The sequence below is a fragment of the Gymnodraco acuticeps genome, unplaced genomic scaffold (genome assembly GCF_902827175.1).
Source record: "Gymnodraco acuticeps unplaced genomic scaffold, fGymAcu1.1, whole genome shotgun sequence".
Taxonomy (NCBI): Eukaryota; Metazoa; Chordata; class Actinopteri; order Perciformes; family Bathydraconidae; genus Gymnodraco; species Gymnodraco acuticeps.
Window position 1 is genome coordinate 34,061 of NW_022990220.1, and position 24,890 is coordinate 58,950.

General features: G+C 43.3%; 1 protein-coding gene across 1 annotated transcript in view; it reads right to left on the reverse strand.

Annotated features, from left to right (window-relative positions):
• The window catches only part of LOC117547771 (deleted in malignant brain tumors 1 protein-like), a gene marked incomplete at both ends in the record, with an annotated part of 84,861 nt that overhangs the window by 30,730 nt on the left and 29,241 nt on the right, over positions 1 to 24,890 (reverse strand). The window contains 1 exon segment of the mRNA XM_034218585.1: positions 8,249 to 8,569. Within this exon segment, the coding sequence (XP_034074476.1) occupies positions 8,249 to 8,569 (321 nt within the window).

The window sequence follows — 24,890 nt, forward strand, 5'->3', positions numbered from 1 at the left end:
TCTTTAAAGTAGAGACACTACATACTGATATACACCTGAACATCAGCAGGAGAGGACTCTTTAAAGTAGAGACACTACATACTGATATACACCTGAACATCAGCAGGAGAGGACTCTTTAAAGTAGAGACACTACATACTGATATACACCTGAACATCAGCAGGAGAGGACTCTTTAAAGTAGAGACACTACATACTGATATACACCTGAACATCAGCAGGAGAGGACTCTTTAAAGTAGAAACACTACATACTGATATACACCTGAACATCAGCAGGAGAGGACTCTTTAAAGTAGAGACACTACATACTGATATACACCTGAACATCAGCAGGAGAGGACTCTTTAAAGTAGAGACGCTACATACTGATATACACCTGAACATCAGCAGGAGAGGACTCTTTAAAGTAGAGACACTACATACTGATATACACCTGAACATCAGCAGGAGAGGACTCTTTAAAGTAGAGACACTACATACTGATATACACCTGAACATCAGCAGGAGAGGACTCTTTAAAGTAGAGACACTACATACTGATATACACCTGAACATCAGCAGGAGAGGACTCTTTAAAGTAGAAACACTACATACTGATATACACCTGAACATCAGCAGGAGAGGACTCTTTAAAGTAGAGACGCTAAATACTGATATACACCTGGACATCAGCAGGAGAGGACTCTTTAAAGTAGAGACGCTACATACTGATATACACCTGGACATCAGCAGGAGAGGACTCTTTAAAGTAGAGACACTATACATACTGATATACACCTGAACATCAGCAGGAGAGGACTCTTTAAAGTAGAGACACTACATACTGATATACACCTGAACATCGGCACGAGAGGACTCTTTAAAGTAGAAACACTACATACTGATATACACCTGAACATCAGCAGGAGAGGACTCTTTAAAGTAGAAACACTACATACTGATATACACCTGAACATCAGCAGGAGAGGACTCTTTAAAGTAGAGACACTACATACTGATATACACCTGAACATCAGCAGGAGAGGACCTCTTTAAAGTAGAGACACTACATACTGATATACACCTGAACATCAGCACGAGAGGACTCTTTAAAGTAGAGACACTACATACTGATATACATCTGAAACATCAGCAGGAGAGGACTCTTTAAAGTAGAAACACTACATACTGATATACACCTGAACATCAGCAGGAGAGGACTCTTTAAAGTAGAGACGCTACATACTGATATACACCTGGACATCAGCAGGAGAGGACTCTTTAAAGTAGAGACGCTACATACTGATATACACCTGGACATCAGCAGGAGAGGACTCTTTAAAGTAGAGACACTATACATACTGATATACACCTGAACATCAGCAGGAGAGGACTCTTTAAAGTAGAGACACTACATACTGATATACACCTGAACATCAGCACGAGAGGACTCTTTAAAGTCGAAACACTACATACTGATATACACCTGAACATCACCAGGAGAGGACTCTTTAAAGTAGAAACACTACATACTGATATACACCTGAACATCAGCAGGAGAGGACTCTTTAAAGTAGAGACACTACATACTGATATACACCTGAACATCAGCAGGAGAGGACTCTTTAAAGTAGAGACACTACATACTGATATACACCTGAACATCAGCAGGAGAGGACTCTTTAAGTAGAGACACTACAGTACATACTGATATACACCTGATCATCAGCACGAGAGGACTCTTTAAAGTAGAGACACTACATACTGATATACACCTGAACATCAGCAGGAGAGGACTCTTTAAAGTAGAGACACTACATACTGATATACACCTGAACATCAGCAGTCAGAGGACTCTTTAAAATAGAGACACTACATACTGATATACACCTGAACATCAGCAGGAGAGGACTCTTTAAAGTAGAGACACTACATACTGATATACACCTGAACATCAGCAGGAGAGGACTCTTTAAGTAGAAGACACTACATACTGATATACACCTGAACATCAGCAGGAGAGGACTCTTAAAGTAGAAAACACTACATACTGATATACACCTGAACATCAGCAGGAGAGGACTCTTTAAAGTAGAGACACTACATACTGATATACACCTGAAACATCAGCAGGAGAGGACTCTTTAAAGTAGAGACACTACATACTGAATATACACCTGAAACATCAGCACGAGAGGACTCTTTAAAGTAGAGACACTACATACTGAAATACACCTGAACATCAGCAGGAGAGGACTCTTTAAAGTACAGACACTGCATACTGATATACACCTGAACATCAGCAGGAGAGGACTCTTTAAAGTAGAGACGCTACATACTGATATACACCTGGACATCAGCAGGAGAGGACTCTTTAAAGTAGAGACACTATACATACTGATATACACCTGAACATCAGCAGGAGATGACTCTTTAAAGTAGAGACACTACATACTGATATACACCTGAACATCAGCAGGAGAGGACTCTTTAAAGTAGAAACACTACATACTGATATACACCTGAACATCAGCAGGAGAGGACTCTTTAAAGTAGAGACGCTACATACTGATATACACCTGGACATCAGCAGGAGAGGACTCTTTAAAGTAGAGACGCTACATACTGATATACACCTGGACATCAGCAGGAGAGGACTCTTTAAAGTAGAGACACTATACATACTGATATACACCTGAACATCAGCAGGAGAGGACTCTTTAAAGTAGAGACACTACATACTGATATACACCTGAACATCAGCACGAGAGGACTCTTTAAAGTCGAAACACTACATACTGATATACACCGAACATCACCAGGAGAGGACTCTTTAAAGTAGAAACACTACATACTGACATACACCTGAACATCAGCAGGAGAGGAACTCTTTAAAGTAGAGACACTACATACTGATATACACCTGAACATCAGCAGGAGAGGACTCTTTAAAGTAGAGACACTACATACTGATATACACCTGAACATCAGCAGGAGAGGACTCTTTAAAGTAGAGACACTACAGTACATACTGATATACACCTGATCATCAGCACGAGAGGACTCTTTAAAGTAGAGACACTACATACTGATATACACCTGAACATCAGCAGGAGAGGACTCTTTAAAGTAGAGACACTACATACTGATATACACCTGAACATCAGCAGGAGAGGACTCTTTAAAGTAGAGACACTACATACTGAGATACACCTGAACATCATCAGGAGAGGACTCTTTAAAGTAGAGACACTACATACTGATATACACCTGAACATCAGCAGGAGAGGACTCTTTAAAGTAGAGACACTACATACTGATATACACCTGAACATCAGCAGGAGTGGACTCTTTAAAGTAGAGACACTACCTACTGATATACACCTGAATATCAGCAGGAGAGGACTCTTTAAAGTAGAGACACTACATACTGATATACACCTGAACATCAGCAGGAGAGGACTCTTAAAGTAGAGACACTACATACTGATATACACCTGAACATCAGCAGGAGAGGACTCTTTAAAGTAGAGACACTACATACTGATATACACCTGAACATCAGCAGGAGAGGACTCTTTAAAGTAGAGACACTACATACTGATATACACCTGAACATCAGCAGGAGAGGACTCTTTAAAGTAGAAACACTACATACTGATATACACCTGAACATCAGCAGGAGAGGACTCTTTAAAGTAGAGACACTACATACTGATATACACCTGAACATCAGCAGGAGAGGACTCTTTAAAGTAGAGACACTACATACTGATATACACCTGAACATCAGCACGAGAGGACTCTTTAAAGTAGAGACACTACATACTGAAATACACCTGAACATCAGCAGGAGAGGACTCTTTAAAGTACAGACACTGCATACTGATATACACCTGAACATCAGCAGGAGAGGACTCTTTAAAGTAGAGACGCTAAATACTGATATACACCTGGACATCAGCAGGAGAGGACTCTTTAAAGTAGAGACACTATACATACTGATATACACCTGAACATCAGCAGGAGAGGACTCTTTAAAGTAGAGACACTACATACTGATATACACCTGAACATCAGCAGGAGAGGACTCTTTACAGTAGAAACACTACATACTGATATACACCTGGACATCAGCAGGAGAGGACTCTTTAAAGTAGAGACACTATACATACTGATATACACCTGAACATCAGCAGAGAGGACTCTTTAAAGTAGAGACACTACATACTGATATACACCTGAACATCAGCAGGAGAGGACTCTTTAAAGTAGAGACACTACATACTGATATACACCTGAACATCAGCAGGAGAGGACTCTTTAAAGTAGAGGACACTACATACTGATATACACCTGAACATCAGCAGGAGAGGACTCTTTAAAGTAGAGACACTACATACTGATATACACCTGAACATCAGCACGAGAGGACTCTTTAAAGTAGAGACACTACATACTGATATACACCTGAACATCAGCAGGAGAGGACTCTTTACAGTAGAAACACTACATACTGATATACACCTGGACATCAGCAGGAGAGGACTCTTTAAAGTAGAGACACTATACATACTGATATACACCTGAACATCAGCAGGAGAGGACTCTTTAAAGTAGAGACACTACATACTGATATACACCTGAACATCAGCAGGAGAGGACTCTTTAAAGTAGAGACACTACATACTGATATACACCTGAACATCAGCAGGAGAGGACTCTTTAAAGTAGAGACACTACATACTGATATACACCTGAACATCAGCAGGAGAGGACTCTTTAAAGTAGAGACACTACATACTGATATACACCTGAACATCAGCAGGAGAGGACTCTTTAAAGTAGAGACACTACATACTGATATACACCTGAACATCAGCAGGAGAGGACTCTTTAAAGTAGAGACACTACAGTACATACTGATATACACCTGATCATCAGCACGAGAGGACTCTTTAAAGTAGAGACACTACATACTGATATACACCTGAACATCAGCAGGAGAGGACTCTTTAAAGTAGAGACACTACATACTGATATACACCTGAACATCAGCAGGAGAGGACTCTTTAAAGTAGAGACACTACATACTGAGATACACCTGAACATCATCAGGAGAGGACTCTTTAAAGTAGAGACACTACATACTGATATACACTTGAACATCAGCAGGAGAGGACTCTTTAAAGTAGAGACACTACATACTGATATACACCTGAACATCAGCAGGAGTGGACTCTTTAAAGTAGAGACACTACCTACTGATATACACCTGAATATCAGCAGGAGAGGACTCTTTAAAGTAGAGACACTACATACTGATATACACCTGAACATCAGCAGGAGAGGACTCTTTAAAGTAGAGACACTACATACTGATATACACCTGAACATCAGCAGGAGAGGACTCTTTAAAGTAGAGACACTACATACTGATATACACCTGAACATCAGCAGGAGAGGACTCTTTAAAGTAGAGACACTACATACTGATATACACCTGAACATCAGCAGGAGAGGACTCTTTAAAGTAGAAACACTACATACTGATATACACCTGAACATCAGCAGGAGAGGACTCTTTAAAGTAGAGACACTACATACTGATATACACCTGAACATCAGCAGGAGAGGACTCTTTAAAGTAGAGACACTACATACTGATATACACCTGAACATCAGCACGAGAGGACTCTTTAAAGTAGAGACACTACATACTGAAATACACCTGAACATCAGCAGGAGAGGACTCTTTAAAGTAGAGACGCTACATACTGATATACACCTGGACATCAGCAGGAGAGGACTCTTTAAAGTAGAGACACTATACATACTGATATACACCTGAACATCAGCAGGAGAGGACTCTTTAAAGTAGAGACACTACATACTGATATACACCTGAACATCAGCAGGAGAGGACTCTTTAAAGTAGAGACACTACATACTGATATACACCTGAACATCAGCAGGAGAGGACTCTTAAAGTAGAGACACTACATACTGATATACACCTGAACATCAGCACGAGAGGACTCTTTAAAGTAGAGACACTACATACTGAAATACACCTGAACATCAGCAGGAGAGGACTCTTTAAAGTACAGACACTGCATACTGATATACACCTGAACATCAGCAGGAGAGGACTCTTTAAAGTAGAGACGCTACATACTGATATACACCTGGACATCAGCAGGAGAGGACTCTTTAAAGTAGAGACACTATACATACTGATATACACCTGAACATCAGCAGGAGAGGACTCTTTAAAGTAGAGACACTACAGACAGAAAACCAAAGACACACCTTCTTACCCATATATGTGGGGAAAGGTCATGACCTCTGGTGTGCGGGACTGGACATATCCAGACTTGTCTCCTATGGTATGGCCTAAACACATTTTGGGGCTCCAGTACTTTTCCATTGAGTCAGGGGTCTGCTCTCTACAGCCTGCTGTACGTGAAGAAAACGGTCTCCCCTCTGCTAAACAGTGACACCCATAGTGATAAACTATAACAGGCTTTAACCTGTTAAGCACTGAGCCTGTTTTTCAGGTCTCAGGCTCGAAAATGACATTCCCAGAACAAATGATAATAACTTAACTTCTAAAAAGGGTTAAATTAATAATCTTTTTTCTCAAAGCAATGACAAACCTGTGAGCTGGATGTAGAATAGTCAGAATCAATATAGATTTTTTTTATTTTAAAGTAAATTCAGATTGAACATAGTAAAAACATTTAAATTATTGTGTCCGTCCAAAAATAAACCATTACTTATAGTGAAAACCACCCTTGAATGATGGGATGGTAGACTAAAAGCTTTAGGAATCCAAACTATAACATAAAATAAGGACCCCGTATCAAGATTGATGCAAAACAAGTGACATTTGACCTTTTTAGAGTGGTTTAGCAAAAAAGAAAACACCTTTGGGGTCATTTGGGTGGATGTGGGTGTATTTGCCGTTTATCTGGAACCCATTGGTCCATTTGGATGATTGACATCTCTTTTGAACTGTTAGAGCCAATAGAATTGAAGGGAAAGTTCCACACACGTTACCATTGAGAAGTGAAAGCTAAGTGCACGCAGTCGAAAGCTATCTTACGCTCTGAAATCTGAAAACTGAAAGCTAGGTTTATTGCTGATGGATTATCAGAAATGATTTCAAAGTGACACAGACACATTGATTACCCTCTGGACTAACCTTCAGCAGCGTTTTTATCGTTTTAATGCCATTGAACACAACTTTTGATCAGAAACAGCAAAAGGTAAGTCATATTGCCGTGTTTCCTCCGTAATGCTACTTGTTGTGATGTCTGGTTTTGTTTCCCATGTCGCGAGTTTGGATCGTACAGTGATGATACTTATACCTATAGAATCTGTGGAATCTCAGCTTGCTAATTGATATCTTGATCCGATAAGTAATAAGGGTCTTTTAGCGTGAGTTCTGTGTGTGTTAGCATTTTTTCGCTCAGGGCTCATTTGGACGCTTCTTGTGAGACTTTGTTTTGGTAAAAATGGTTCGTATCGTCAGATAGCTGAGTTTCTTATTAAGAACCAGGGCCGGACTGGGACTACAAATCAGCCAGGGACTCTCGAACGGCCACTTCGGTACCGCAAGTAAAATTGTCGACAGGGGGGAGGGGGGGGTTGCTAGTGACTTATCCGAACGGCCCACATCGTCCGACCAGGCCACTTCAGTACTGGCCCAACGTCCCGATTGCCAGTCCGCCCCTGTTAAGAACGTTAATAATTACTAAGAACCCCAATTCGGGGGCTCTCGGGCTTAACAGGTTAAACTCAATTTTCCAAACCACTTACATTTTGTATATATTGTGAGAATAGAACAACATGAGATATAATGCATTTTCATTGTGGATTATACAAGATTATATTTCATTATATGGCCTTTCGTTTTAATTATTCAACTCAATTAGGAAACCTCAACAAAGCCACATTTGGAGAAAACAATAACATTCCCAAATAAAAGTTAAAAAACATTTGGAGAAAATTAGGAAGAAAAAATGAAAATAGTCAATAAAGTCAAAAAACTCTGAGAAATAAGACACATTTTGAGAAAAAAAGTTACATTTGGAGAAAAAAAGTCAAATTTTGGTTGTATATAGATTTCTTGCAGTATTTTTTATTTCTGTATTTTGTTATATATTGTTGAAGGAGTTCAGGTCAGGAGAATTTCATTGCCATTTCTACACTGTAGCTTATGTGCATATGACAATAAAACCTTTTAATCTTTGAATCTTCTACCTGAGCAGGTGAGGCTAACAGCTCTGCCAGGTGAGCAGGTGTTTCTCTCTGAGGCTGAGCTACAGTCCAGGAGAGCAGACTCATGGCCTCCACACTGGAACTCTTTGGTCCCCATTGGAGCCTCCCCTCCTCCATAGAGCGCCCCCTGGAGGACTGAAGGAGCCCCACAGCCCAGCTGCCTGCAGACCACCTGAGCATCCTGCTGGTCAAAGTCAGCCTCACACACTGAGGACCAGGACGGGTCAGACTGGTTAGACTGGTTAGAGTTCACCTCCAGTCTACCTGAACACAGACTGGTCCCATTCACCAGCCTGACAGAGTCTGCAGAGGACAGAAGATACAACTGAGGTAAAGAAACAGTTACTTTTTAAATTTGTATTATATTTTATTTATCTTTTCTTTCTATTTTCTTATTTGATATTTATTTAAAATTCAAAATTTGAGAAAAAAGTCAAATGAAAAAAAAAAGTAACATTTTGAGGACAAAGTTAAATGTTTAGGAATTCGTCAAATTTGTAAAAAAAAAAAAACGAAATTCAAGAAAAAAAAATCTATATTTTGAGAAATAAGTGACATTTTTATTAAAAAGTCAAAATTTGCAAGGAAAAGTCAAAGGAGCCTACCTGAACATGTAAGAGTCAGGAAGCGGGAAGAGGAACCTGCTGCTACACACTCCCTCAGAGCAGATCCAGACTCAACACAGTCAGATCTGATCCTCCAAACGGATCTCTTTGAGGACTCCTTTCTCCCTCCCACAGAAACAGCAGAGCCACAGTCCAGATCTCTGCAGAGAACACCTGCTGCCTCCAGAGTCCAGGGAGAGCTCTTCACTGGTCTCCATTCTCCTCGATGCTTCACCTCCAGGTCTCCTGCACAGCGACTCTGTTCCTCCCACCAGTCTGACCGGCTCTGAAGAGAAACAAGAGAGAGGATACATTGAGTTTGATTAAATGAACCAATCACAGCTGCAGCTCCTCTATTTTATATGCTATTTACATGTTTATCATATTCAAATTCAAAACTTGTATTGTTGTATGCACCTGAGCTACAGGTTAGAAATGGCAATAAAGAATTTTGAGAAAAAATCAAAAATTTGAGGAAAAAGTAAACATTTTAGACGGACGGACATCCCGGAGCAAAGCAGAAGCCGAGAAGGGGGACTCGGGCGGATGGCCCGGGGGCAAAGCATAGATCAAGGAGGGGGTCTCGGGCGGACGGCCCGGGGGCAAGGCAAAGTTCATGGTGGGAATCTCGGGCGGACGGCCTGGGGGCAAGGCAGAGTTCGAGGAGGGGGTCTCGGGCGGACGGCCCGGGGGCAAGGCAGAGTTCAAAAAGGGGCGAAGGCCACAGCGGGCAAACTCAGGGGGCCGGGCATGAGGGAGAAGGCAGCGGCCGGGAAAGTCAGGGGGCCGGGCTCGAGGGCGAGGACCGCGGCCGGGAAAGTCAGGGGGCCGGGCTCGAGGGTGAAGACCGCGGCACTCAGGGGGCCGGGCTCTAGGGCGAAGACCGCGGCTGGGGAACTCAGGGGGCCGGGCACAAGGATGGGCAGGAGCTGGTGGAACCCCTGGCGGGTCAGGCGTAGAAGGGAACTCTGGACGGAACATGGGCCGGCGTCAGTGGGACCCCGGACGGAGCAAGAGTTGGTGTCGACGGGATCTCCAACATGACAGGACATGGTGTTGGCAGGAAATCCAGTGGAACCCCCAACGAAACAGGACATGGAGTTGGCAGGACCTCCGGCAGAAGAGCAGTCGGCGGGACCTTCAACGGCACAGGACATAGGGTTGGCAGGACTCCCGGGAGAAGAGCAGTCGGCAGGGCCTCCAACGGCACAGGACATAGAGTTGGCAGGACCTCCGACTAAACAGGTGTTGGCTGGACCCCCAATGGCACAGGACATAGGGTTGGCAGAATCCCCGGCAGAAGAGTAGTCGGCAGGACCTCCAACGGGTGAAGGAATGCTCCAGTTTTGGGACAAAATTAACATGGGATCACTCCGGTCATTGTACGTACTTCGTCTCACTGGAATATTAACGGTCAGATTGAATACAACATCGACCCAATTTCTCCGGTCAATGACAGGAGAGTTTTGAAAGTGACGAAACACTGTTTCACACATTTAAAAACACTTAAACAATGTTTACCCAGGATTCAGGCACCTTCCCTGGCTTGTAAAATGCGGTGATGTGCCCTGGAGGTATCAGACTATTTAAAACATGTATACCCAGGATTCAATCACTTTTCCTGGCTTGTAAAGTGCTGTGAAGCAGCCTGTTCTCTGGGTGCAGTCTGGGTGCAAGAGCCATGCGCTGCAAGGATCTCTCTGGGTGCGCTCTGTGAGTCTCACACCCCGCTTCTCTCTGGCTGCTCTCTCCCTCTATTCACAGCACTTTTCCCCAGCTTTCAAAGACTTATTGCTGGGTGGAATAGCCATGTGCATCACCCTGGGTCTCTGCCTGTGTGCCTGTGAGTGTGAGACCCTGCTAACAACAGTGACTCTGCTGTACTTATCTTCTTGTACATTTCATGAGTCAAATGTGGACGAAATGGACAGTTTCCTGTACATTTCGTGAGTCAAATGTGGACGAAATGGACAGTTTCCTGTCCATATGACCGGCTGTTTATGCAGTCAAATGTGCATTTGAATTAAAACAGTTTAATGCACTTTTAACACTAATCTACCCAGGATTCAAGCTGCTTTCCTGGGTTACAAAGTGCTGTGAAGCAGCCTGTCCTCTGGGTACAGTCTGGGTGGGAGAGCCATGTGCTGCAAGGAGCTCTCTGTGTCTCTGTGTGTGAGTCTCACACCCCGCTTCTCTCTGGGTGCTCTCTCTGTATTCACAGCACTTTTCCCCAGCTTTCAAAGACTCATTGCTGGGTAGAAAAGCCTTGTGCATCACCCTGGATCTCTGCATAGGTGCCTGTGAGTGTGAGACCCTGCTAACAGCAGTGAACCTGCTGCCAGCATTACGAACATATTAATCAGGCGTTTTAACACTTTTTTCGATGAAGATTATTTTTATTCACTATCATGGGGCTATATAAATCAAATTCCGGGTAATTCGGAGCACAATTGTAGCTTTTACTATTTAAATGTATTTGTATTATATATTTTTGGGCTATAAAAGTGACATTTCTAGGTGACTTTGTCAGTTTATGGAGCTTAGCCCACAATTCCCGGAGGTTCCAGGCCGTATTTGGGAGCTCATAGGCGGCCTGCCATGCGCCCCCACCCGTGGAAAGAAGAAAAAAGTAAAGAAAACGCTCAATTATATCTTAAAATAATCAAAAATGAAGTTTAAAAAGTGCCAACGGAGGAGGGGCTCCAAAAAACTCAACCCTTCGGTGCTTCGGGCCGAAGCCCCGGATACTTTTCCACTCCCCCGTTGCATTCTACAACGGAGAGGGGAATCGAGGCCTCCCCTCCTCCGTCAAAAAAATTCGTTCATCATTTTCAAGCTACCATCTGCACGATATCGGAAACCCGGTTTTTAAGAGCATTTAGAAAAAAATCGGCTGTGTCAGTTCATGGAGGAATGCATCCGCTCCATGTGTGCTCTGGCTCGGATACAATTGTTGCATGGAGACCCCCCAGCATGGTTCTTAACAAACTTTAAGTTCTTGAACTGGTCTCTGGAGGAATGCATTTTATCAATTTTCACCCCTTTCTATGGTTCTCCCAAAAGTTAACTCAGACTTTTTCTGAACCTGGAGGAATGTAAGGAGAGTTGTCAGGGGACTCTACCCGCCTTATGAGACACTATTTTCGGATACATTTTTTCCATTTTCACCCCTTTTGCCTGGTTCTTTTTATTTTAATTTTTTTTTCTGGTTTGGCCCGTTTCACCCGGTTCCTTCTAACGGGAGCACTGCCCGGTCCTGGGTGCCCCCCGACGGCCTTTGTCCAGCCCCCCCCCCCTCTCTAATCATCCACTGTTGCATAGCGGCCTTAGTCGGCTGCGGCATTCAGCAATTGGCCTTGCTCCGGGCACCAGTTCCCTCGGGGACCATGGCTCGGTGGCTTCACATGATATAGGGTCAACCCTATTTTATCACAGGCTACCTGTTTGATCCTGCGTAATAACCACATATGCTTGTCTGCAAAGAGGGAACTGCCTGGTCCTGCCCTGGTGTTCCTCTACGGCTAGTGTCCAGCCGTCAGCTGTGGTATCAGCAAATTTGACCCGCTATCGGAGGGCCTCCTCCCCGGGTCCACGTGCCGGTGCTTGGCAGTCGGAAGAATGATATTTTGCAGGACATGACGGAGCTCAGGAGTCTGCACTTTGAAGCTCCTGGAGCGGACAAAGATATGTGTATTTGCCTGAATGATGGAAATAAACAAAGAATGATATTTTACAGGACATGACGGAGATAGGTGTATTTTCCTAGCTTTTTGGAAATACACCAAATGTGATTTTGCAGGGCAATACGGAGCTCATTTACCCATGTGATGTTGTGCAGTTCATTACCGAGCTCATTTAATGACATGGAGTACCAAGGGCACTAAGGGGCACTAAGGTCTTACCCGGATGTCCTTATGTGTTTAGTCAGAGTGAGAGTGCTTAAGTTTGGGTACACAGCTTTGCCAGGCGCACCCACCCGTGGAAAGACGAAATATGACAAAACAGTTAAAGTGTGAACCTCCAGCACAGGGTGGGTGCCGTGAAGAAGGCCGAATATGGATACTGATGGGCGGACGGTAAAGCACCACGGTGTGCAAGGTTATGGAGATATGCTGGAAGTCTGTAGTCTGTCCTTTGGTGTTCTGTGAGGGGCTACATAGAGGGGCTTTTCGCAGTCTCTCTCCTGGAGGAGTGAAATCAGGGCCGCCCCTCCCTACAGGCCAATCACACAGGCTGTATGGGCCCCGCCATGTGCAGGGGGCCCCGCCCAGAGGGCCTCAGCTGCTGTGCACAGTTCTCCACTCAGTTCTCTGCGCACCCCCCGCTGACACGCGAGAGTGAGAGGTGACAAGGGGAGCACGTCTTTAACCCGACAACGTTGCAATGAATCGACATCTGACCAATCACAGCTCTGATACGGCCACTAGTGCAGGGGAAGAGATGTCGGTGAAAAGACAGTTTCAGTCCGGCGCAAGCAAGAGGAAAAAAACACAAAACATGAAGAAACTAGAGCATCACTCGAAGGTGGGTTATTGTATGAGTCAAATGTACAACTTGTGAATGTTGTATAAGTCAAATTGCCAATTGCCATATTAAAACATCAGCTGCAATTCACGACATGAAGAAGGCAGCATCTGCAGAGCATACAGGCTAATGGAGATGCTGTTATTTCCAGCATTCTTTATTTACCATCCATTCAAGTATGTGATGCCTTTTATCTGCTAATGTACAGGAGGAAGAGTGATACACTGTCTGTCTAGTTGGCTTACATAACAGTTAAAGTTTACAGCCTAAAAAACATGGATATGGATATATTACATATTACATATGACTTTTAAAAAAAAGCAATATATTACACTACTCTTTACATAAAGTAACTCGTTACTTTACTCGTTACTTTACTCGCCGAGCACGTACGAACTGCTAATGCGTGAGTGGCAATAACTCTCCTTACCAGCAGGCGGCGGTAGTGTGTATTCGTCATTCAAAACAGGCAACAACCGGAAAACAGAGAAGAAGAATAGACTACGTGATATGAACAAACAACAAATAGCGTGTGCGTGGATAACAGCTTCTGGCCTGGACACAGTTTGCACCTCACCGTCACTTCCTGTCTATTCTTCGGACGAACTCAAAGTAATGGGCATACCTCCACCCCTCGAAAGTTATCGCTGACTCAGCCATGTTTATGCAGCACTGCACGTAGAGATGTGGACGCGCAAATCGCGCAGATTACGTACATATAAACCTGCGGCGGAAACCCCTCTTGTCTGTCAGTTTGATGATTATGACTGATTTTTAGTAAGTAACGAAGTAACGCGTGTCGGGGCAATGTTAGTAACTGTAGTGTGATTACTGAATTATAAAAGTAGCGCGTTACACTACTCCGTTACCGACAAAAGTAATATTATTACACCCAACTCTGGTCATAAGCATGTTTTGTCTTGACTATATTACAACTATATTATAATAAAAATAATATAGTATTTATATTATTGAATTGATTATGATTACTATTATTAGTAGAAGTAGTTTATTTACATTAATTATATTTTAATCTTTTTGAGGCTAGTATTTGGCAGGAAATGCAGACGTATTCACCTGTAAACGCATACTGAACGACATACATGCACATTTACCATTTACCTCACTGTATACAAAAGTAGTTGATAATAATAATAAACAGGAATTATATTTGCAAAGTAGCCTACTTTGTTTTCAAACATTTTTTGTTCACTCCTGTCTGTTGGAGGGGGGAGGGCCTTATCTCAGAATGTCGCTTGGGGCCTCAAGTTGGCCAGGGGCGGCCCTGAGTGAAATAACCTGTTTGTCACTGTTAGGGAGAGATGCTGGAGCTGCTTAGTCCGTCCTTTGGGGCTCTGTGAAGGGCCACAGAGAGGTGGTTTTCGCGGTCTGTCTCCTGGAATTGTGAAAAAACCTGTTTGCCTTTTGCCTTTGCCTGTGATTGTGAGACCCTGCTAACAGCAGCGAACCTGCTGCCAGCATTACTAACATATTAATCAGGCGTTTTAACACTATAGCCCACAATTCCTGGAGGTTCCAGGCCGAATTTGGGAGCTCATAGGCGGCCTGCCATGCGCCCCGACCCGTGGAAAGAAGAAAAAAGTAAAGAAAACGGTCAATAATATCTTAAAATAATCAAAAATGAATTTAAAAAATATTCTCGAAAAAACGACTGAGTGCCAACGGAGGAGGGGCTAAAAAATGCTCAACCCTTCGGCGCTTCGGGCCGAAGCCCCGGACACTTTTCCACTCCCCCGTTGCAACTTACAACGGAGAGGGGAAACCAAGCCTCCCCTTCTCCGTCAAAAAAATGCATTGAATTCTTCCTTTTCACAACGGGGACGTACGCCTCCAAGAACCTGAACGCTCACTTGAAGAGGGCTTGGGCTGATGCTGGACTAGAAACAGCCGTCACCTTCACAATCCTGCGCACTGCCCTGGCTGACAATATCAAGCATCACCAAGATCCAGAAAGCAGGTTGATTCTCGCCAGGTTTATGTGTCACGACGTAAGCACTGCAGACCGGTTCTATGCAAATACGCCTGGAATAAAGGAGGGATTGAAGATCCGCTCCATGTTCAGGGCGGCAGCAGCTGCAGCAGCATCATCAGAAGGAGGTCTACCGCCATCAGATACCGCCAAAGAGGGCTCAGGGGCGGAGAGCAGCAATACCTCTTCTTCAGGGCCGGTTGATACTCCTGAGAAGGGGGCAGGGGTCGTGGACTCAACATGTTTTCCCCGGTGCACCGTACAAGTTAGACGGCTAATATGGTCCCCGGGCCCCCGCTAATCATGTTTTTATTATGTATATTGTGTATATTGTGTATACTGTTTTTGTAAAAGTCATGTGATAATTAAATAAATAATAAAACATGAATATAACCATGAAGGTTCCCAGGGACAGTGCCAGGTATCAGACTATTTAAACAATGTTTACCCAGGATTCAGACACCTTCCCTGGCTTGTAAAATGCGGTGATGCGCCCTGGAGGTATCAGACTATTTTAAACAACTTGTCTGTCTGAAAATGCACATATTCTGTGCATTTTCAGGAGAGGTTCAATGTTAAATGATATCGTGCAAAATGACAGGCTAAAACTCTCTTCCAGACATTTAAAAACACTTTTCCCGACCATTTAAACATTATTTCTGGCTTGTAAAGTGTAGTGATGAGCCCTGGTAGTATCAGACTAGTTAAAGGGTTACCAGGAGCATGAGAATATCCTCCACAGAAGGGGTGGTGGTGTCGTGAATAAGGCCGAATATGGATGCCGATGGGCAGACGGTAAAGCACCGCAAAATCCACCCCCCTTTTAGGGTTACCAGGGGCATGAGGTTCTGTAGGATGTGATCATCTGGGTTTAGTCCGTGGGGGAGTGCTTAAGTCCGGGGGCCCGGGGACTCACGGTGTGCAAGGTTATGGAGGTGTCCATTTCTGGGACACATGCTGGAGGTCTCTAGTCCGTCCTTCGGGGCTATGTGAGCCGGCAAAAAGAGGGGATTTACCCGTCGTCTCTCCTGGAAGTGTGAAATAAACAGAGTCCCCATTTCAGGGACACATGCTGGAGGTCTGTAGTCCGTCCTTTGGGGGTCTTGGAGGGGCCATAGAGAGGTGATTTCCCCGGTCTCTGTCCTGGATGTGTGAAATAACCTGAGTCCCCATTTCAGGGACACATGCTGGAGGTCTCTCTCCCGAGAGTGGACGTCCATTGTCTCTAAATAGGGACAGGACATGGAGTTGGCAGTACCCCCAGCGGAACCTCCAACGGCACAGGACATAGGATTGGCAGGACCCCCGGCAGAACAGTAGTCGGCGGGGCCTCCAACAGGAAAGGACATGGAGTTAGCATGACCCCTGACGAAACAGGTGTCTGCTGGACCTCCAACGGCCCAGGACATAGCGTTGGCAGGACCCCCGGAAGTAGAGTAGTCGACGGGACCTCCAAAGGCACAAGATATAGGGTTGGCAGGACCCCTGGCAGAAGAGTAGTCGGCGGGACCTCCAAAGGCACAGGATATAGGGTTGGCAGGACCCCCAGCAGAAGAGTAGTCGGCGGGACCCCCAACAGGACAGGACATGGAGTTGGCAGGAACCCCAGCGGAACCTCCAACGGACCAGGACATTGGGTAGGGACTTGAGAGGGGACTCGAGAGGTGACTTGAAAGGGGACTTGAGAGGGAACTCGAGAGGAGACTTGAGAGGTGACTTGAGAGGGCACTCGAGAAGAGACTCGAGAGGGGACCTGAGAAGGAACTTGAGAGGGAACTTGAGAGGAGACTCGAGAGGGGACCTGAGAAGGAACTTGAGAGGGGACTCGAGAAGAGACTCGAGAGGGGACCTGAGAAGGAACTTGAGAAGGGACTTGAAAGGGAACTCGAGAGGGGACTCAAGAGGGAACTCGAGAGGAGACTTGAGAGATGACTTGAGAGGAAACTTGAGAGGGAACTGGAGAGGTGACTTGAGACGGTCAGTACGCCGACAGGACACAGGAGCTGGCGTCGGCCGGTACGCCAACAGGACACGGGGAGCTGGCGTCGGCCGGAGAGTCAACAGGTGACGAGGAGCCGGAGTCGGGACCATGGCTGCTGGACCCGGTACTTGAGCTGGAACCATTGCTGTATGGGCCGGTTCTGGAGCCGGGACCATGGCTGTGGGAACCGGAACTGAAGCCTGGATCATGGCTGTGTGGGCCAGTTCTGGAGCCGGAAACATGGCTGTAAGATCCGGTTCTGGAGCAGGGACCATGGCTGCTGGGACCGGTACCTAAGTACGAACTGGCTTCCTGACCTTGCGTCTTTTAGAGGTCTTTTGGAGGCTCCGTGGACCTCCAAACGCCAGGTGGGATCCCAGGAAAGGGTCAGAGAATGGAGACTGGCACTCAGGGCATACTGATATACACCTGAATATCAGCAGGAGAGGACTCTTTAAAGTAGAGACACTACATACTGATATACACCTGAACATCAGCAGGAGAGGACTCTTTAAAGTAGAGACACTACATACTGATATACACCTGAACATCAGCAGGAGAGGACTCTTTAAAGTAGAGACACTACATACTGATATACACCTGAACATCAGCAGGAGAGGACTCTTTAAAGTATAGACACTACATATTGATATACACCTGAACATCAGCAGGAGTGGACTCTTTAAAGTAGAGACACTACATACTGATATACACCTGAACATCAGCAGGAGAGGACTCTTTAAAGTAGAGACACTACATACTGATATACACCTGAACATCAGCAGGAGAGGACTCTTTAAAGTAGAGACACTACATACTGATATACACCTGAACATCAGCAGGAGAGGACTCTTTAAAGTAGAGACGCTACATACTGATATACACCTGAACATCAGCAGGAGAGGACTCTTTAAAGTAGAGACGCTACATACTGATATACACCTGAACATCAGCAGGAGAGAACTCTTTAAAGTAGAGACGCTACATACTGATATACACCTGAACATCAGCAGGAGTAGACTCTTTAAAGTAGAGGCACTACATACTGATATACACCTGAACATCAGCAGGAGAGGACTCTTTAAAGTAGAGACACTACATACTGATATACACCTGAACATCAGCAGGAGTAGACTCTTTAAAGTAGAGGCACTACATACTGCATGAAAACGGTGTCTGTTATTAATTAGTTCTGATTTACTGTCAGTAAACTAACTAACCCTCCTGCACCCTCAGCCTTTATAATCTCCCCTCAATCACACAATCTGTCTTCCAGACGTCTCTGAGTAAACACGTGTCTGCTTGTGTTTGTGTTTTAATGCTTTGGTTTGTTTCTATAATGTTGGAGAAAGCTGTTGATGAACACGAATCAATAGATTAATTTTGTGACTATAACACGAAATGCCGTGAGACTGTGTTGGATATTGACGGCATTTTGTTGGCTCAATTTTGGCTCTCTTTTTTTCTCCGTTGTCCACGTTCCCTGCTGTAGTGCTGCTACGTTTAAACCACAATTCCATTTCAATGTCTATTCGTTATAATATAATATTGCAACTGGCTTTCCGCTCAGCGTGGTTCCAGGCTAGAGCCTGATTTATCTCTGGTTCTTCCTGTTTCCACTGCAGCCAGCTCTCAGTACCGAAACCCGGTTCTTAGCTGGCCCCACTCGGCTGCCCGGCAATAACTAATATGCTTACATCGGAGGGGGGCGAGATTAACCTGAGCAATAACAGTTAATGGCGAGTACGGCATGTAAGACTCTGTGAGGGCTGATAATTTATTCCGGGAAATGACTCAGACCTACTAATTTACCTAACCAAAGTTATTGAGTCTATGTAAGTTTACTGCTTGGCTCAGATCCACCAACGTCAGCAAGATCTCACCTCTTTTAACTCCCCGAAGAACCAGGTTCAATTAACTTATGTTTCAATTCAGACAACTCTCTTAAATCTATTTAAGCGATCCCGAAGGATTTTGATATCAGTAAATGAAGTGTGGCCCTACCTAAGTGTCAGTGTGGCAGGCTGCAATATGACCTTTGAAGCAGGAGAGGAGAGCGCAGATGTCTTTTAAGTTGTCCCAATCCAAAAGGTGGGATCAGTTTATTTGAAGAAAAATAGGTCTAAACTAATACAGGGTTGTTACCTTCTCTCTTTACAACATTATAATCATACTATACTAAATGATGCTGTGATCAAGTTCAAATATGAAACTTTAATTCACAGTTTTACATATATTACCATCATTTTTTACTTCAACTGCCCAATTCAGTTGTGACATTTAAAATCTCCCGATAGAATTTAGAGGCATTTCCTCATAAAAAGACCGATGATAATAAAAAGCACATTCAACTTGTCATTCACCAAATGAATTCACATCAATTCCATACCTTTTTTCCGACACAGATGGCGGGTACTAACATCCACAAACACATACCTATCTCCTGCATGTATTCGGAGGAAGATCCTCACAGGTGGTGGTTACTAATACTCACAAACACACTTCAATTCATTCCACTCATTCAACAAAGTAATTCACTCAGCATTCAACCAAGAAATTTGAGATATTTACAAAGTCTGAGAGAACCTTACCGAGAGCTATTAACCCAACTCTGAGGGACACAGCTTACCGAGAGAGAGCATACCAGGGGAAACCCCCCTCTCTCTCTGCTTGCTCCCAAAAAGCCAGTGTCTTTATGCTCAACAACAGGATATAAAAACCTAAGACACCTCCTCCACACCCATATTTGTGGAAACCTGGGCATGGCCTCTGATGTACAGGACTGGACATGACCAGACATATTCTATTGGCTATGACATAAGACACACCTTCCCATGTTTGTGTAAAAAGGACATGACCAGACATATTCTATGGCTGTGACATAACTGCCTTTTTGAGGCTCCTTCAGTCCGGAGCCCCCCTCCCTGCGGTGAGAGGAGAGGGAAGAAACTCACTCTCTTATCAGTGACACCCATAAATCATTATAGGCCTTACACTCAATTTAACAAACCACTTGTGATTTGTTTATGCTGTAAATATAGAAAAACCTAAAATATGAAGCATTTTCATTGTGGGTTATACAAGAATATAATTGATTATAACTAACTTTTGTTTTAAGTATTCAACATACTATGAAGATCTCAAAACCCTATTTTTAAAACGCAAAGTTATCAAAACAGCAACAACTAAAATTGTAAGCATATTCAAAAACCATCAAGAAGCATTATCATTAGTGGCTTATAAAGAGATATGATTGATCATATTTGATTTATAATTAACTTTCGTTTTAAGTATTCACTTGACACTATGATCTCAACAGGCATTACAATTTGTAACAAGCAGTAGCGCTGAGCAAAGTGACTAGAACACGACCACACACTTTTTTTAAAAACAGAGAAGAAAGTTAAGCAGCAGAAAAGCACAAGAACGGATCTTGAACCCTTGGTGGTTCTAGGAATAGTTAATATAAAATTGTATTTTCTATTTAACTTATTGTACTATGATTATTTTTGAAATCATGCATGGCATTTTTTTTATCTCACGTACCCCCTGCAGTACCCCAACGTACCCCCAGGGGTCCGCGTATCCCCATTTGAGAATCACTGTTCTGAAAGACTGAAACAACACTGTTGTGAAATAACACTTCCTTAAAAATGTCTTCGTGTTGTTCCTGGCTGCTGCTTTTTATCAACACGTTCTCACTCCCAACCCGTCACATGTTGACGGTCGGTCAGGGCCCCTCAACGTCACACTATTACGGACAGGGTACCCCTTGAGAGTCAGTTTTTAACGGCCAGGGCGTCCCGTAGACCTTCATAGACCTCCCATAGCGTTGATAATCGACGCCATGAGAACGCTCATGGCGTTATTTAAAAACATTTTAGAAGGCCTCACGAAATACTTTAATGTACATTCAAATGTAAATGTGAAGGGATGTGTGTAATGTGGTGATTGACATTATTCACCCACGGATCTATGGGTTGGGGTATTGTTCCGCACGGACATTTTAGTTAACCGGACTTCCTGTTGATGTGAAATCCGAAAACATTTAAAAAAAAATAAAAAATACTTTATTCCGAGTGTGCTTGCTTATCTCTTTGGAGGTCATCACATAACGGCATTGTAATACACGGTTCGGCTGCATTACATATTACACATCTGCCGTAGTTCTCTATTTGTAGAGCCCTGATGAGAAGAACTGCCGCCAAAACTGAATATGTGGCGTGGATCATAAATATATCAGCAATTAAACAACATCTTGAATTTCTCTTCACAATATAAGTCTCCTTGCAGTATCAATACTAATTCGGCTGACTTTTATATTTCATCCAATCGGTATATTGTAGGGATGTGCATCTCCATCACTGAGGCCGATGCGATGCGCATCTCGATACGTTGCCACGATACGATACATTAACGATACATTTGAAACACCAGGCGATGCGATACGATACGATTCACCCCTGTTGCGATACAGTTCGATACGATTTGATTCAACATTATGTGATTCGGTGCGATACGATGCGATTCAACACGATGCAAAAATAATGATACTTCAATTTGGTACGACAGAGGATTTTAGTTTTATTCCTTATATGCAGCAAATCATACATTAACAAAAAAGTGCTTTACATATTTGGTACTGCACATCCCATCATGCCGTTTATTTTTTTACCTTTAAAAGCTCTCCAGAGTACAATTGTATAACACCTCACAGTCCACATCCAACAATGTAAGGATGCATTGCTCATGATTAACAATAGACATATACCATCAGGACGTTACTGATGGGGTGCGGCTGCGGAGTGATACTGTGTGTATGCAAGCCCGCATCTAGGACGGATCTATGTATCATGGCTGTAGACCTGTTAAGTAATAAAGATACCTCATACAAAGGTCTACGGATACCTTATTACTCTCCATGACCTGCGGTCAACTATATAGCATAAAGGACTATTACACCGTCTTTCTTGAACAATCCGAAGTGTTGCCAAACGTTTGATTTGTAGGTATTTTTCGGTGCGCTGTGTTTCTCTTTCTCCTCGAATTCCGTGTGTGTTGATAACTGAGACTCTCGGCCTCCGTAGTGGCGAAGATATCAAAGATCGTATCTACTGAGCGTTGACAAGATTAGGGGATTTTATATGAATGAATCGGTTTTTTACCGATGCAAAGACGCTACGCAATCGATGCATCGCGAGTTCAACCCGGTTCAACCCAAACTGTAGCCGATGTGCACTCTTTCAACCGGTGCACTCGCATCTTGAACGTTTATGCCGGTGCACCGATGCGAATCGGTGAATCTTAACATCTCTAGTATATTGGTATATTTACACCATAACGGCGCACAGCTGATAGAAAGCGACACCTGGTGGTTAAAGCACGTTATTGAAATGTATTATATGTATTATTAGATATTAATAGGAGACACAGACAGACAAACTAATAAGGCTTTATTTAAATATTAAAGAATACTTTAGGTTAAGGTCTTATTTTGAATAAGAAAAAAGCTTTGGGGGTATAAATATTGAGCCTGACAAAGTATTAATATATTTCTTTCCTGCAATGTTAACTACTGTATGTTGAATCACTTATTTTAACTGATATTATACATATGTATTATACTCTTATAAGATGTATGTAGATAGTATAAGAAATGTGCAGAATACGACAGTTTAATGGTGGAGGTACACACACATATTGATAGATGTCTTGTAATGCACTGTTGAGGAACCTGCCACCCAAGTTGTTCATCTCCGGCCTTGTCAGGTATTGAACAATCAATAAATAAAGAACACAGAATTATTAAATATAAAACACAGAATTTGTGTGATTATACTAAATGATTTACAAATAAACAGCACTGCATATTTACAACTGTTACACATGCTGATGTAACGCAAATGTTTCGAACTTAGGATCAATAAAGTATATCTTATCTTAAGATGATCGATGGCTACTGCCATATTTGCAAAATGTGCCTCTGAACCTTGACAAGTGCATGTTTCAGGCTTATCAATGAACAACAGGAGGGGTCACAGACATAAGACCAGCTGTTAAATAAAGCTCTTCTGACCTTAGCTGGCATGTGGGTATATATTAATGCTGCCCATTATGGGCACAAGCAATTTTCATCCATTTATTAATTATATGTTTTATAATCAGAGTTGGGTTAATAGCTCTCGGTAAGGTTCTCTCAGACTTTGTAAATATCTCAAATTTCTTGGTTGAATGCTGAGTGAATTACTTTGTTGAATGAGTGGAATGAATTGAAGTGTGTTTGTGAGTATTAGTAACCACCACCTGTGAGGATCTTCCTCCGAATACATGCAGGAGATAGGTATGTGTTTGTGGATGTTAGTACCCGCCATCTGTGTCGGAAAAAAGGTATGGAATTGATGTGAATTCATTTGGTGAATGACAAGTTGAATGTGCTTTTTATTATCATCGGTCTTTTTATGAGGAAATGCCTCTAAATTCTATCGGGAGATTTTAAATGTCACAACTGAATTGGGCAGTTGAAGTAAAAAATGATGGTAATATATGTAAAACTGTGAATTAAAGTTTCATATTTGAACTTGATCACAGCATCATTTAGTATAGTATGATTATAATGTTGTAAAGAGAGAAGGTAACAACCCTGTATTAGTTTAGACCTATTTTTCTTCAAATAAACTGATCCCACCTTTTGGATTGGGACAACTTAAAAGACATCTGCGCTCTCCTCTCCTGCTTCAAAGGTAATATTGCACCCTGCCACACTGACACTTAGGTAGGGCCACACTTCATTTACTGATATCAAAATCCTTCCCCAGTAGAGACGTGCCATAGAGCATGTTGCAAAACACACAATAGCCAGCATGTGTAGTTCTGGGGACGGGGTGGGGGAGGGGGGGACGGGGTGGACCCGTTCAAATCCAGTTTTTGGACAGTCTGCCGTGGTTCCATCCCATTTCAAAGTGCTGTTCGAAGCTCGGCGTAACCCTCGGTGCACACTCAAACATCCAATCACAGAGCTTGAGGACTATCACGGGGTTTGTCAAGCGAAGCGGAGAGAATACTTACTTACACAAGGATAATATTGTGTTATTGTTGAGTAAATAACAGTGTGGTTTAGAAAAGGATACAAAATTAGAAGGAAAAAACGATGAAACAATACAGATTTCAGTATTCTGAGCCCCTACTCTCCCCATAACTGACAGCAACAAAAGTCCTACATTATTCAATTAAAATAAAGAAGTAAAAACAATAAGTGTGGCTTGATATTGAGTTAGAAAAAGGTTGATAAACGCTGTGAGAATGGATCTGCGGAGAGCATTTCGCCGCCATTTCGCCGCGATCCCAACACCTCTATTACCAACGTTCAGGGAGCTCTATGCAAGTCAATGGGACGCCTTGCCCGTTGAAAACTGACTCTCAAGGGGTACCCTGTACGTAATAGAATGACGGGGAGGGGCCCTGACCGTCCGTCAATATGTGACGGGTTGGGAGTGAGAACGTGTTGATTTTTCAGTCCTCAGGCTC